This window comes from Schistocerca nitens, chromosome 5 (assembly GCF_023898315.1).
Source record: "Schistocerca nitens isolate TAMUIC-IGC-003100 chromosome 5, iqSchNite1.1, whole genome shotgun sequence".
NCBI lineage: Eukaryota > Metazoa > Arthropoda > Insecta > Orthoptera > Acrididae > Schistocerca > Schistocerca nitens.
In genome coordinates this window covers 381,387,540-381,404,703 of record NC_064618.1, presented here as the reverse complement: position 1 = coordinate 381,404,703, position 17,164 = coordinate 381,387,540, and the positions used below count along the sequence as shown (strand labels likewise).

The window sequence follows — 17,164 nt, the reverse complement described above, 5'->3', positions numbered from 1 at the left end:
GAAGGACATTGAAAAGCTAAATGCAGGTAGCCAAGGGTTGAAGTGTGATGATATATTATTAAAATCAACAGTCTTGATTATATAAAAACTACGAAGCATATAGTAATAGCAAGTGCAACTGCAAAACACTTGACACATGTGAAAACGTTTGTACAGAACATCTGCTTGAAATAATGCAGAGGTACTAAGTACAGCAACACAACTACGTATTAGATAACAGATCTCACGCTTATAAAGTGCTCACTTAACAAAAATAAAAAAATACCATTCATACAGTACGTACTACTGCAGTTCCCCATTACTGACGAGAGAAAATTCCACTTCATAGATTGTCGACTCCAGGCTGCCAAACGCGCTTTTTGGTTAACATGTGGCTCCACCAGTGCATGACATTTGAGAAAAGGAGTCCTCAATGCCCAATGAGGCTACCAAGGAGAACGTATTTGCCTTCTAAAACATTATTGATCTCAGGAAATATTTAACTGAAATGGGACTAGCGGTCCGCAACATGACGTGCTCGCTGTAATAACTCAGCAAACACAGACTGCTACACAACCTTACGAGGAGTTTAATTTTGTTGACGTCCGTGAAACCTACGTCATCCTGAAATATTACTAGCAGAAACAGTAAGACGTTCGCCATCTCTGAGTACAGTGTCTAGAAAGGACGCAGTATTTAGGCATAAACAATGCTACATACATTTAAATCACCATTACGTGGAGCTGTGAAACGTTTTGTATTCCTCTGTAAGGTATTCGGAGTGATGCCAGTATCCTACAGTCCACCTGAGGAGAAATTTAAAGTATCCATACCTGCAAAAATTTACAGCCTTGCTTTAAGCTTAATATTTCTCTTCGTGGCTATTAATTCCGTCTTTGTAGTTATGCCCTCCGCATATAGGGGTGTTTTTGACATAGCGAAGTATGGTGATGCAGTCAACTTAGGTTTTGGTACTGCAGCTGCAGTAGTTTCAATCGCTCTTTGTACTACACTGAAACAGTGTATAGTAGACTCTGTACAGGAAAAACTGGCAGCAGTAAGCGATTTTTTGCATCAAAAGAATAAGAAAGAATGGGAATTCTTCAAAATATTTCTCTCAGTCGAACTGATAATTCTAGTTGTGTTTTGGTCTGCTTTCTATGGCTTTATACTGTTCTTACTTGCTGATCAGACAGGCTTAGGATTCTTACTACTGACATTCATCATGCATATTATCCGAACGCTGGTTGTCCTACAGTTCTGCAATTTTAATATAGTTTTAGCAAGGAGATTTAGAGCACTAAATGAATGGTTGATCACTTCATTCAGCACAGATAACGAGAGAAGTCTGGATGCAGGAATTCTGCAAACACTTAAATATTTCCAAATTGACAACAGCAACAACTCATTACCTTTTTTTGGTGGTAGTAACTTTGTTACACACCGTCATGTTAAGGAGGAGACGCTGAAGGGATTGGGAAAAATTGATTATGTCGGAATTGTCATGCGTCTTACGAGCGTCAGATTGGCGCATATGACGTTATGTGATATTTGTAATACCATGAGCAACTCTTACGGCGTCCAGAATCTTCTCGAGGTTGTGAGCTGCTTTGTGGGCACAATCATACATCTATACTTGGCGTTCGTCAGTGTACTGAACATCAGAGACGTCTGGCCTGGACAGCAGAAATGGCTGGTGGTTGCCATGTACAGCACGTGGAGCCTGTACCAGGGTGTCCGCATAGGCCTGGTAGCGTGGTCTGTCAGCGCCGTGGTGGGGGAGGCAGCACGCACAAGGCGATTGGCCCTGAAGCTGCAGCTGCTGACCCGGGACAGAGGCGGCCGAGCGCAGCTGCAGGTGTTGGCCACGCAGGTGTACCGCATCTGTCCCGTCTACACCGCCGCCGGGTTCTTCACGCTGGACCTGGCGCTGCTCTACACGTTTTGTGGTGGCGTCGCCGCTTACCTCGTCATCCTGGTGCAGTTCAGCGTGTCTGGTGCCTACCAGCAAGTCATTCCTACTAACATGACAACTTCTGTTGATTGTTAAGGATAGTCGTGATTCAGCGTTTCACTTATATGTATGTCACTACTTTTAATGTCAATGAATTATGCAGAGCACAGTAATGAACGATTTTATCATTCTCTCTAGATCTACGACAATTGAGTGCTATATTGATTCATTTTGAGATTAAAGTTCACTCTTCTATCTATGTTTGTTTGCAAATATGTTTGTTCCACCTTGAGCAAACACAAAATTTTTCTTCTTTTTACACAAAGATGATTCACTGAAGCTACAGCATCATCGGTTGTTTTTCATTTTCTTTCTGTTGAACAACAGGAAAATTTCTCTTTGCTACTTGTACATATAGAGGTACAGTTTTTAAGAAGTTTTCATAAATTCAAAAACAGAGAATTTTTTGTGTATACTACTTGTTTGTTTTAACTTAAGACAACTATCACGAAAACGATGCATCGTATGACAAAATGTTCTAGGTGAAGAGTTAATGTTACTAAATGTGACATCTGTTTGTGCTACACTACTGCCTACACTATGCTTGTCCGTCCTCTTTTAGAATACTGCTGCGTAGTGTGGGATCCTTACCAGATAGGACTGACGGAGTACATCGAAAAAGTTCAAAGAAAGGCAGCACGGATTGATTTATCGCGAAATATGGGAGAGAGTTGAGAGTTTCACAGAAATGATACAGGATTTGGGCTGGAAATCACTAAAAGAAAGGCGGTTTTCGCTGCGATGGAATCTTCTCACGAAATTCCAATCACCAACTTTCTCCTCCGAATGCGAAAATATTTTGTTGACACCGGCCTACATAGGGAGGAACGAGCACCACGATAAAAAAAAGGAAAAATCAGAGCTCGTACGGAAAGATACAGGTGTTCATTCTTTCCGCGACCTATACGAGATTGGAATAATAGAAAACTGTGAAGGTGGTTCGATGAACCTTCTGCCAGGCGCTTGAATGTGATTTGCAGAGTATCCATGTAGATGTAGATGTACAAATGACCACTACCTAATCACCCTTCCTGCGCGGGTGGAGTCAACATTTTGTTTTGAAACTGAACCCCCACCCTACACTTTAATTGCTTTAAAAAAACATGTATGATATATTCAACCATTGTTTTCTATTTGTAGTAGATGGCGCTGTAATCGATATATGCCAAATGTGCCTCTTTTTTCAATTAAGAACCGGCGCTTTTCATTCAACGTTTCATATACGATGTAAGTGTAAAACGTTGTGTTCTGACGGTTGATACTGATATTCAAACGTTACTTGAGTGTTGCAAATGTGACTGTACAATACAAATAATATGGTTAGACATTGACATTGCTAGCAACTAAGCTATTTGTATGATAGCATAGTTTTCTTTTACCCTCGGACTTGATTGTGGCGACTCCCCAAAGTATCGGAATGTTTGATTTCAGTTGCCCTCCGAACCTCACCATCGAGGAGACTGATTTCTTTGTGATTCCACCAGGCTACCAGCGGAAACAAACCACAACCACTGAAATAAGATAAACTGTCCATGACATGATGGTGGCAGGCGCACCTGCCATGGATACTCACCGATTTCAAGCACCCAAATTATGAGAGGCCAGTGGACTCACCGATAACATGCATCTTGACGTAACCAGAAAATTACTACACCTATGTCCTTGTTCTTGGATCACGCTAAACGTAGTTTCTAACCAGACATTTAAACAGCTAAGCTTATTGTTTTGTACAACTAAATTTGAATCAATAAAGTAAACTTCTAACATAAACATCAACCGTTAGAACACAAAGATTTACATTTTCGTCGAAACTGAAATGTAGAATCAAGTGCATCGATTGTTAATTGCAAAACAGCACATTCTCTATTTGTCGATTACAGTGCAATCTATCACGAATGGAAAACAATGATTTCAACATAATGTATGTAGTTTTAGGCGTAGAATCCGAATGTGCATTAGAAAGGGGGGGGGGTTCCCCATTTGAAAATACAAAGTTGGCCCCACCCATGCAGAAGAGGTGGTTAGAAGGTGGCCAGTTGTAGGACAGATGGATGTCTCCTTTACTAACACTGACTTTCCACCTAGAACATTTTTCGTATGATGCGTATTTTCGAGGTATTTAGTTGTCTCACGTTAACAGCTTGGAATGTTAGATGTTGTGGTTAACATTGTATTATATGTCAAAGATTGTGTGTCTGTGTTTTGTGTCTCCATATGCAATGTTTTCACTTATATGTGCTCCCGCTGACGTTGCTGTAAATTCAGCGAAATATGGTTGAGTGAAAACAACAAAATTTGTGTTTTCTATGGAAGACCGTGCATCTGCAGAAACCCATGTGCGCTCGTTACTTCTAAATAATATGCTAATTTTACAAGGCACAGAAGTTAATATCTATGCGTATACAAAGTAGAAACACAAAATATAAAAGATCTAAAACGTCGCTGATAAATTAATTCTATGAAGCTTCGATGCCGCTAGCTGTTTCTTTTTTGTTTTCTGCTTGAAATAAGGTATAACTAAATTAAACCGTATTTAAATTTCTCGCAATTTAATTATAGTGAAGGTATGTACAGTAAAAGTATATTACATCATTATATAATAGATATTTATTTTTAGATTCGTGAAAAAATTATAATTGCTTAGTCGTGCCAGGAACAGCGCTACAAACATATTGTGTGTTCTTATTTTATTTAAGTAAAGAAGTAATTAATCACTAGCGTGACACATAACAACTTTATTTACATTCAAGCTGTGAAATGTTTGTGTACTTATCTTCTACTCTCATGTAACAAATATCCAAATGTAAAAGAATGTCATGTAAGTAAAATTCATAGATACTTATAACGATAATGCTCTTCTAGAACTGTATTTCCTCAGTTCGTTTTTAAATTTAAGTGTACCACTGAAAGTGCTGGTATTAAAACCATTGTTAAACGAGATAGAGCAAATTATTGCAAACCAGTGCCTCTAGGAATATCGTCTCAGCTTTCATGTATGTTTGTATAACCAGTTTTGACGTAGTAAAGAAATTCCACTAAGAGCAGCAATTTAACTCCAGAGTTTCTAATTATAGATGCGCAACAATTGATTTCCTTCCCGCTAAAGATGCAGAGTGCAATAGCCATACGCCACAAGGGAAGCAATAATCAGGCAAGCAGGGCAGACTGCTCTACAAGTCTGTTGTCAGCGGTACGGCACCAGCCTGCTGGAAGTGGGGAAGAGGGATTTCCCATTGGAAATATCTGGAAGGGGCATTCACCCGACACACAGCTGGTGTGAGTATGGACATATTAATTTCTCTTCATACACATGTAATTGATAGTCAGAAAAGTTATGCTGTTGCTTGAACGTAGAGGTAGTTCCAACATATCACCAAATGTTTATGGGAAGTAACCAAACTACTACCCACATAAAAAAAGTGTTATGCACTTCTAGTCATAAGGGATTTGACGTGGTTAACTGTGATTTGAATGCACGAGGAATATATTCGTACGTAAGGGATGCTAGATTCATTTCGTAAACAGCTGCACAATATAGCAATGCAAGGGCTCAACTCGACCTACTATAGTGTACAAACAGGATGGGCAATACAGCTGTAAGGAAACGTCCCCTCATCGTCGCCCTTAAGCATATCCTCGCTTTTTCTTGTTGCACTATCGACAATGATGTTGATTACAGCACACCAACCCGTATCGGTGATATCTTTCCAACCCTTTCGTTTGCGGGGGCGTTGTTGGTTATCACATAGTGCCAAACGCCTGTGCTTGTCTGAGAGAGTCTTGGCAGGATGCAGCACCTTCAGGAAGTGCTGACTGGAAGACTTAAACGCCAAACAATTTCCTAGAAGTGAAGAGAATCTAGACATGTAGCTGGTGTTAGTGTGGGCGTACCACAAATTTTCTGGGTGCTGTACATATATAAATGACAGCTGGACTATTTGTCTGAAATGCGTATATGTCACAGTGTAAATTTGGTGTTATTCTGGGCTATTTTCGTAAACGGGTCCTGTTAGGACATGAATTTCCATGCACACAAACTGAGACATAATGAAAGCACCTACAACAACAACAAGAGCGACCGTTAACTATTTCTGTGATACTTTGTGATTTCCGGAAAGGACTGATATGTAATGGACAGGCTGTCCTGTTAGGATCACTAGGAAGTATGTATCCCATGTTATTCTGGGAAGCATTGCAAAAGATTCCTATAGTGCACCCAGAGGAGGACTTGGCTGTTATTTACATAGACATGAGATGTCAGTATAACACTGAAAACCTTTTAGCTGCACTTGCGAGGGTGAGCCACTATCCACACATCTTGCTGAGAGTGATACGATATGCAAACATGTCACTTGATCGCAGTTGCAAATGCTGTGTGTCATCGTGCCAGCAACGGTGCCAAGGCGAACACGTGTTTCTACAGGTATTTCTCAGGTGTCAAGTATGAAAGGGATGCCACAGCCTCATCCTTGCAGGACCCAAACTGACACCTGCGCATGGTTAGGCAGCAGATGGCCGCATAGTCACTTTGCAGGGGCCGCCAGTGCACCCTGACTCCTGTCAATGTGTGCAATGGTGTTCTGTGCGGTCCATTGGAGAGTGACAATCGAAAGATTCTTACCAGTTTAATTATATGTGATAGGTGTTTCATGCCAGTATTCCTTGTGCGATCACAATAAAAAAGAAGAGTGACTGATTTAATTACTTCTTACAAGATCTGCATTTTTTCAAACAGCAGAGAATGGTGAGCAAGAGAAATCTAAACCCACAAACTGAGTTTTTTATAAATAAACAATATATCCTTGAATTTGCCTTTGTGAGAATCTTCCTCTCCACCACAGGGCCGCCAATTTCCAGGTATATGAGGTGAGGGGGCGGGGGGGGAGAGGGGAGGGGGGAATGAAGTGGTGGTGAGGGGGAATCGATTTCCTGGAAAATTCTTTAAATAAATAGATAAACTATATTCTATACACTGTCTTAAGCCCCATAAATTGTTTAAATAAACAATATTTCACACATTGTCTAAATTCTTTAAACAATATTCTGTACACTGCAATCGATTTCCTGACAAATTCTTTAACTAAATAAATAAACTATATTTCATACACTGCCATACATAATTAAGCAATGGCTCTGAGCACTATGGGACTTAACTTCTGAGGTCATCAGTCCCCTAGAGCTTAGAACTATTTAAACCTAACTAACCCAAGGACATCACACATATGCATGCCCAAGGCAGGATTCGAACCTGCGACCGTAGCAGTCTCGCTGTTCCAGACTGTAGCGCCTAGAACCGCTCGGCCACAATTAAGCAATGTTCTGTACATTGTCTAACTGACTCTTTTCGCCCCAATTTCCAGGGGGGAGGGGTTTTACCACAGGGGGAGGGGTTAATTAATTTATCTATTTAATTGTTTTCAATCTGAAAGTGTGCCTGTAACAGCGAGGGGGAAGGGTGGGTTGGTGGTTTCCTGAGGGGGAGAGTGGGATGGGGGAGAACAATAGGTTAAGGACCTGTCAATCAAAAGGAAGGATCCTTTTAAGCAGAACAATAGGTTAATGACCTGTTAACCAAAGGAGAACGATAGGTTTTCCCCTGAGTGCATACCTGACCCTGATGTAGGCAACCCGCAATGTGGGGTGATGCTCCTGTTGCCCAACTACTCAGGTGTTTTCAGTCAGCACTTATGGAAAGTTTCTGCATCCCGCCAAGTCTCTCCCAAAGAAATGTTGTAAGGCACAGGCGGCTGGCACTATAACCAACAGCGCTCCTGTGGACGAAAGGGTGGAAAGACATATTTGATGGTGTACTGTAATAAACATCGCAGTCGCATATGTTACACAGAATGTGTGAGGATCTGCTTAGGGGAGGCGATGACAGGACATTTTGTATATCCTTGATGTTACAGCCGTATTGCTCGTCCTGCTTGTACTCTATAGTTGATCCAACTAAACCCTTGCATTGCTATATTGTGTAGGTGTTAACGAAATGAATTTACCGCCCCTTATGATCGGACGTACTTGTCAATGCGCTGAAATCACAATTCCCCATGTCAAATATATCGCCCCATTACGGCTAGACAATCGTAATTTTCTTACAAGAAGAGTAGTCCGATCACTTCCTATGGACGTCTGGTAATATGCCGGAACACTAACCACTGTTGCTTTACATTGAAACGGTAAAACAGTCCCGACAAGCAGCTTGATTATAATTTATAAGTGCACAACGTCCGAAAAATTATGGTATGTCCACACTCACATCAGCTGAGTGTCGTTTCGCTTGACCTGCCATTGCTTCCGTGTAGCAAAACCCTTTCGTTACGTCGTCGTTATCACATATTTGTCGAGGAATAGAGGGCGTATTTACAATCAAAAAGCTGTCGCGTCTTTTGTCTTACATACGGTCTTGAACGATAGTCGCGTATGATAGAGGAAGAACTGATATCCCCAGCAGAGTCACAGTGCCCTGCTAATACTCTCGAAATCCCATTATGTTGCGACAGCAGTTTTTCATTAATTAGAAGGCCGTGTAGCCGTCTATGATAGCTGGTTATATAGAGAGCTATCACAACGAGAAAAAATAGCAGACTAACTTTCAGGGAGAAATTCACAACGACGCAGATACTCGTGCTCAAATATTTTTTATCACTGGTACTGGTTCTAGTGATCTGTAGTCAATGACGCAAAGAAACACTAATAGGTGTCTTCGGTTACTTCAGATTCAATAGTTACATTTATTTACATTCAGCTCCAACGCCCACGGATCCTCAGACCTACGCAAATCGCTGTTGCTTACCTGTGTCACAACCCTGCTACAGATAGGAGCCTACATTTAAATACATATTCCACAAACCACGGCACAGCGTGACTACACCGTAGCAGTATGATCGATTTCTTCGTTCGTTTTCCAGTCACACACGAAATGATCGAGTACAAATGAAAATCTTTATGCCTCAGTATATACCGTAACCTCCTCTATCATTCATTGGTTCTAATGACCAATAAAACCTTAGAGCTGCAACCGTACCAAACGACAAGTGCACAAAATAAAATCTGATAATCTGTCATTCATCATTATGAATGATTGTAAATATGTTCCTGTAAGCGTCCTAGTCTTTTTTATCATGGTTCTATGATTATTACGCTAGAAATACGACAGTGTAATGGTGTCAGAGTGTTCGTTGACAGCATAATGTTTCTTGAGAAATACATCACCTTTTTTCCAAATGGAGCATATCTTCATAATACGAATCTAATAGTATCACAGAGTTTCCAATACCCTATCCATTGAATTATTTACTTTGGTGCAACAACCTCACACCTCCACCCATAATTCGGAGGTACTGCAAGAATAGAGGGAGATTCGGAGCTTAATAACAGCTTGGCTCACACAGTTATCGTACATCCAGAACCAATTAACGAACAAGTACAAGCTGGACCAAATCAATGTTAATGTTTCTTCCAGCAATAGTGGCCATCTTACTACCTCTTACACTTCGATCTGAATTGTAGCGCCAACGGGATTAGCGGCCACTAGCCTCCTAAACTTTCACTGTTTAGCAGCTGGTCCAGCCCCCCCCCCTCCCCCCGCCCCACCCCTCCCCCGGCCCCCTTAAAAGTCCATGCAAATGAATATGAGACTGACATATTCTTCTGCTTCAGCTCAACGACTTGCCAGTTGGTAGTGATTGGGTTGACATCCTTAAGATTCCGGCAAATTAATTCGAACCCTACGAATGCATTCTATTGCAGCTCTTCCAGATACTTACTGTTAGGCACTTTACAGCAGTTAACGTCTCCGATAACAGTGTACGGAATTTCTTGTTCTATTAATGCCTACTACATTTAGTTACGTTTGCTTCAACAACCAACTCCACCACAGATACGCCACCTACTTTCAGACAACTCTATCACCTACGAACATCCCACATCTAAAACAAATATACCACAAATAGCTGTACAGTGCATGGTAGATGGTTCATCCCACCAGTATTATCTGTTACCCTTCTATCCCAATCCCACACGCTGATTGAATCAAAAATGGGATTTCAAGGGTATTAGCAGGGAACTGTGACTTTACTTGGGATATCAGTTCTTCCTGCTCCAGGATATGTGACCATCGTTCAAGACTGTATGTAACATAAAAGACTTTTTGATTGTAATTACGACGCCCTTTATTCCTCCACAAGTATGTGATAATGACGATGTGGTGACAGGGTAGCTATGGTAGACTGTGCAAAACGGCAACCAGCTGGTGGGAGTTTGAACATAAAGTAAGTTTTTCGGTTGCTATACACATACAAACGATAACTGCACTGCTTGTCTGAAATGTGTATGTGTTGGTGTGCAAAATTAGTATGGCCAGTGTTCCGACATGTGCAAAGAAAATGATGTGAGTCGGAAGTGAACAGACTATTTTAAATCATGAGGAATGTATAGATTCTCAGATTTTTATGTGGAAATTGTGATATCAACGCACGTCGAGCTGTAGAGATATGAAAGATTTTACTTGAAAAAGTTATGTCCAGACGTAAGAAGGATATAGATTTACGTGGGAAATTGATATTTCCAGAGTAATAGTCGTCGTGAGGATGTATTTCCGATACCTCGCTCGTTGTCAAATATCAGCAGATTGACTATGCAATCATAATGTTTAATTGTAATTACATTGTTAAATATGTGGCTGGTTTTCTAGGACGCCTGCAGACGACTGCACTTAGTGTCTTAGCACATGGCGGAGGCAGCCAGTGGCCGGAACGAATGTACATTTTTGGCTTAATCCGCGAACGGCCACTGAGGATCACAAACCAGTCAGGAAGGCCACTAGGGTGCAGTTGACCTAGCGATGTTGCCCTCTGGGTGGGTCAATAGAGAACTAATATTCAGAATATCTTGGGCACTTTTGGCAGTCTCTTGTGTTGCTAGTATTCTCCTATTTTTAAGTCTGTATTTGAGAAGATCCAATATGGCGGGTGGTTAATCTGGACTGTTAGTCACCTAACAGCAACGTAAATGCTATGATATTCCAGCAAACCATTCAAAACACATGAAATTCTGGAAATTTTCGTATGCAACACAATGATTTCAGCGTAGTGGTGTCACAAATATCGTCATTTTTGCTGTAAAATCGGATACTGCAGCTGATATCAGCTTCGAGATCCTGTTATTAATTCGCGATTGACGAATCATTTCAAATTAACAGATCACAGGAAGAAAATATTCGCATAATCCCAGAGTTTGTAGAAGTTCGCAACTCGTTGCAGAAACCATGGCAGTAAGCAGACTCGACCGGAAATAGTACCGTTAGTGGACGCCTTTGAGCCAAAGTAATAGAGTCACGCTTTGTACACCAGTTCGGAGAGTGATCGATGTCTGCAGAGGCCGCCCCAATCGCTTACCAGGCCAACAAGTGCCTTGTGACTGTTGGCTACAGTGGACGATCATTCAGCCTCGCGGGGGATGCCTAGCACTGCTACCATACCCCATATGGTGCACATGCTTCTGTTTTTTGGATCCACGGTATGTGTCTTTGAGGTGTACGTATGAATGTGTGGAGGTTGATAGCTATATGGATGCTGCAGAAGAGATAATTATGTATGGTGCACGATATGAACTGCGTTTACTAGAGTGGTATGGAATGGTGGTACAATCGTTTGTGGTTATACAGCTGGTTGGAGATTGGTTTCATGCCAAGAAATTCAAGCTTTCCCCGGTAGTAGCAGAGCGATGTAATTGACTAAATGTCTTTGACCATGGTTCCCGTATTTCATGATCTTTAAACCAGGGCATAACTCTAAGTGAAATATGATTGCAGTATGCTTTTTTCGATGTGTACGAAAATAATTTTCCCGTGAGATTCTCGTTATTTGTCTATCTGTAGAAAGTATTGGATAGTGCTTCCACACCAGCTGCAGTGAGTAAATTCAGTACGAACCAATCAGGATTCTCCATTCACTTGAAGTTCTGTGATCAGTGAGTCACAAGACGTTCTTTGTTGGGGCATAGGTGTCTCTATAGACTGCTTTGAACAAGACGGGGGCAGAACGAGGCACCTACATCAGATGGTCACGTATTCTTTATCTAAGTGTTCACAGACAAGTCCAGGTAGACCAGTCTCCTCTGGTTCGGACAGGTGGAATGTTGTCCCCCACCTGTCATGGCTTTAGACCATCTGCACACCAACAGTTGCAGGAAATCGAAAATTCATGGAAAACTCCAGCCATTTTTCTCACCTGCAAGACAGTGATTCGAATTCTGTGAGAATCTTCTACATCAGATCTGCTGTGTGTCTTTTTTTTTTTTTACTATCTGCTGTGGGTTTTGAAATACACCACGAACTTTTAGATATGTAATTAGTTTCATTTCCCCAAGTGTGCTTAGCCACCAGTTGGGTTTCCCATTGTAGAATATTGCTTCAGAAAGTGAGTAAAATAAGTGCCTTAACATCCCTAACTCCAGCAGCGAAAATAAACTAAGCTCACTCAAGGGTTCAGAAAAGTGGTGAGCACTACAGTATCTGTAGGACACTGAAATTTTTTTCTCTCTCACAGTGTCTCCAAATCAGCACCTTAAATTCGAAAACTGGGAAGCGGTGGGCGGCAGAAAGTGGTGGCTGGTTGTAGGACAGTTTTGAGCACACTTTGGTGACAGTATTGTTGCTTAGGGCAGTCTCTCTTTAAACTTCGAGGCGAACATAGATACGCATAATCGGAAAAAGTGGCGGGTGTGGGGTGGCAGAATGTGTGGGTGGGAGGTGCTAGAATTTGGAGGACATTTCACCAGCAGGATAACATCACCAAAATATATAAATACACTACGTCATTCCTCTCCTGTAGCTCAGCACAGACTTAGTCTTTTCCCACTAATCCACAAGTGGGGAAGGGGGTGGATGGGGGAGGTTGCTGTCAAAGTGTGGAGGAGCGGTGGGGAGTTAGATTAGTGGAGGGAGCCCAATTGAAGATAGTCCAATTGAACTATTTCCCACCAAAATAATTTCTTGTAATTTTGAGAGGGGGTGAGGGGGCGTGTGACATCAAGAGAGGTGGGGGGGGGGGGGAACCCAGCCGCCAACATGAAAAATTTATTTGTCCTCACAACCCCTTTGTTCCACTACTGATCGGAAGTCTTAGCTTTCATTTGGTGAATTGTGATATTTCATGCCTATTTATTTGGTTGAGTGACCAATGTCTGTACAGACCACTGATGTCTAGAAGTTTTGATGAGTGCATAGTTAACTAATAGATATCTAGCCATATGGGCACTATAGTTGCAAGAGTTAAATTCCACTGTTATTTATGTTTCTGGCAGTATCACTGCTGATCTGCACTTCTAGTGCTGAATAATGCGACTGAGGAGGAACATAATGAGAATAATTCTAGTATCTTGTACATAGTAGGCACAGCCTTTGAGATTTTCATCACATATTCACTTTCCGATACTGAGAAGGAACAATAGAGAACGGTCTTGTACACTGGAACACTTTTTAAACTTGCTCAGGGTCAATACGAAATTAAACAAGTGTAATTTGAAATGTAACAATTATACTTTATTTTTATTTGTTGTAATAATTGACAATAAAATATACATTGTACAGATTCTTGTCTTTTATTTAATAATCAATATTATACATTTGAAGTAACTGAAAGAAAGCCAGAGGATACGGCTTTTTACAAGCATTTTTTAATTCATCAAACTTTCTCCACCTAATTGTACATACACGAATATCTTTAAAATCTGGGTGAGAACAAATAACTGGTTCTGAATTTGAAATTAACAGTAACGGAGTACGTCTTAATATAGTGTCTCCTTTGTACTTCACTCTAATGTTACATGCAATTCCTTCACACACTTTTTTGAAATCCTCAATTGCACCCTCCTCTAAAGAAATTTCATTACCAACAATGACACGTCTATTAACAGCATCTTGCAATGCAAACTGATTTGTTTTATTATTACAACGTCCAATGTGACCAACATTTAAACCAAGTGAAATTATACAATCAAAAAACCAATTTTTGCCACTATTTGGTGGACCAACAATACATAATGTGTTTAACTTTTTATTTGGTACATATATATTTTTACCTTCACATTCTTGCCATTTATACAATCCTTTCTTATTAATCCAAGATACAAGATTTGTTAAAAATTTCGTAACCTCGTCAGTATCATCTTCACATTGAAATAATAAAATTTTATTTAGCCATGAAAGAGAATCTTGAAGAGTATAATAATACTCCCAAACATTTGTTGAATGAGAATAAAAAATATTATCTTCAGAACCAGAACACAATAAATTTTCTATACCATGTAAATCCAATTCATTTATGGTTTTTTTATACAGTTCTAAACCCATATCGAAAAATCGTTTGAATCTAGGGTCAATCAAATTAATAAAATATGGATGAGCAGATGGTATTACATTGACTAAATTTTCTGGCGGTATGCAATTGTATGACATTAATATGGAAAGTACCTTTTTTGCTGTCGTTTCAGGGTTGCACCTTTGGTAGTCAGAGATTGGCTTGCGCTTTGTATGAGGCCATTTACGTGAGCCATCTCTGGTGAGTTCTTGTTGCAACTGATCATTAATTCGAGGGTTTTCCCTTTCCAATACTGAGAGGGATCCCTCGATGAAACTGACCCATTGTACAATTTCAAATTCACCAGGCACTCTCTTATGGGTTCATCTAATCCAAACTTGTCCCCGACTTGGCCTTTTTTGCAGGAAGAAATATATGAGTATATTGAACCAGTCGAGGTCGGACATGGCTGTGATTGCTCGCCTTCGTCGGGGACATTTCTTAATTCTGGTGGCAATAAATGGGTCAACCCTAAATCGGCATCTACATCGTCTAGAGGAATACGTGCAATCGTGGACGAGGTGGATGTGGTCGTCATCATGTTTCCATAGGATAATTTCTCCAGGGTAGACTGAGCGATAGAAGCAATTCGTCTACTAAATTCATCAACCTCGTCCGGTCCTCTGATGACAATGACATCAGTGTAATACCATCTTTCTGAGATTTCAGATATTCGCAAAAGTTCTGGCAACCAAACGATAATTGTGAACAGGAATCTTCGAAGTTCGTCAAACAATTCAAAATGGTGAATATGTATGTCCCTAAGGGTCCATCGGTTGCTCCCAACTGGCAGTGTAATCTCGTAGCTATACAAATGAAGATTTTCAGCGTTGGATTCGTCACGTGTGCTTGAACCAGCTTGAAGATGGATTGAAAGATGTCGGCCAGGGTCTCCATTACAGCTCTGCAAGTAACATATCACCCAAATCAGCATCGTCTTCTTCTGAATTAGATACTTCGCTTAACGAGCCACCACAATTGTGTGGCGGACAAGTTACACCATATGAAAAATATGGTGCCTTGGTTACCATATTAATTTTCATATCAATTAAAAGTGGTTGTAGTTGCTGGTTTTGCCATGAATCTGATAATTTGTATAAGCAATTCTCACAAATAGTATATACGAATTGTTTATAAGTAACTTCATAAAAAACATTTTAATTTTAAATCTACTTTGCCAGAATGCAGTAATATCAAAAAAAGACATTGTAATCAAAGCCAGTGTTTGCCACGGAACTGGAATTCCCGCTCTTATTTTTGAAGAAGCTTCTACTGCATCATTTACTATTTCATTAATCATGGGAACATTTTCACTTGTATCAAATATATAACATTCTGGCAGTCTATATGAATTTAACATGAAATTGAATTTTGAATAACGGAATTCCAATAAAATATCTTCTCTTATAGTTTGTGGTAACTCCAATTGATAAACACCCAAGGCATTTTGAAGTCTTCCACAAACGGCAATTCGTGCAGGTTTGTACAAAGTGTCCATTATACAGAAATGTACTTACTGTTTCTGGCAGCTCGTCAGAGACAATAGACGTTCTCCCAGTGGATCAGAGGACATGATGTGCTGTGCTCCAAATAATCCTCCTCATATACTAAAATTCGGATACAGCCGGTTAAAACAACTCCTGTTATCAACACGTGTCGGGCAACCTTTTGCTGGCGTGGGTGCTTGCTCAAATTATCTCGGCGGGACAGTGACGCCGCCATCGCGACCTTGGGGGGCCCCTTTTTTTTATCAGTTGCTGACCCTCATGAATCGAAACATGACGCGTCGTTTCATGATTCGAGGGTCAGCAACTGATAAAAAAAAGGGGCCCCCCAAGGTCGCGATGCCTAGCCAAACCACGTAAAAAAAGTGAAGTATATTTCCTACTCCTTTTTTAAATAGCGGCGTTCATTTTTCCCCGATGAAATCCTTTTCATTTTTTTTAATTGCAAAAAATACTCCTGAAAAGTAAGTTTTATTCAAACGTGAAAAATCGTTCAAAGATTCATCATGATAATATTTGATTAAATATAATATTCGTCTAGTTGTGGTTGTTCGAGTTGCACAGGCCCCTTATCGTCTTTCGTCGCATAATATGATAATTTTGTGGCAGAAGATCAGAGTTATGTTGCAGGAACGGGTAATTAGTCCTTCCATTTCATCATATGCTTCACGAATATTCCTTGTCCCTAAGGCGCAGGGACAGGACTATAGGCCGGTATTTACTTACAGGGTTTCAAGCAAGCAGTTCATTTAGGAATCAATCCCCTTGCCTGATCTCCACAACTGTTTTACTTGGTTTTCTTGGGATTGTTGCTACACTGTGCTCGACTTGAGTCAAGCCTACTACCAGATTCCCTTGACCGAAGAATCTAAGCATGTCACTGCCTTTTGCGTGGACTGGAATCTGTATGAGTTTAATGAAGTGCCATTCGGGGTTGCAACTGTAACCCCTGTTCTTTCTCCTTTATTGGATCGTGTCTTGCGGGATTTGAAATTTGTGTGTGTTTGCAGCTACTTTGATGATGTTGTTGTTTACGGTCGTTTGTTCGAGGACCACCTTTCTAATCTTGTTCGGGTGTTGTCCAGATTTCATTCTGCTTCGTTAATAGTGAAGCCGTCATGGATCACCCTCGCCAGGCAGCAGGCGCCAGATCTCATTTTTTGGATCATCTCCTTTCATGTGATGGCAGCAGTATCGACTAGGAAATAACAATCGATCTGGAAAACATTTCCTCCATCTAGTAGTAATAAGTGTGTTGGTCAGGATTATTGGAATGGCTAGTTAATTTCGTAAATTTATTCCCA

General features: G+C 40.6%; 1 protein-coding gene across 1 annotated transcript; it reads left to right on the top strand.

Annotated features, from left to right (window-relative positions):
• Positions 1-883: 883 nt before the first annotated feature.
• LOC126260482 (putative gustatory receptor 28a) lies at positions 884-2,029 on the top strand. The gene has a single exon (XM_049957809.1). It carries the CDS (start codon positions 884-886, stop codon positions 2,027-2,029), a length of 1,146 nt encoding a protein of 381 aa, XP_049813766.1.
• Positions 2,030-17,164: the final 15,135 nt, after the last annotated feature.

Excerpts from the sequence above, each read along its gene's own strand:
- LOC126260482 (XM_049957809.1), top strand. The coding sequence starts at position 884 with ATGCCCTCCGCATATAGGGGTGTTTTTGACATAGCGAAGTATGGTGAT.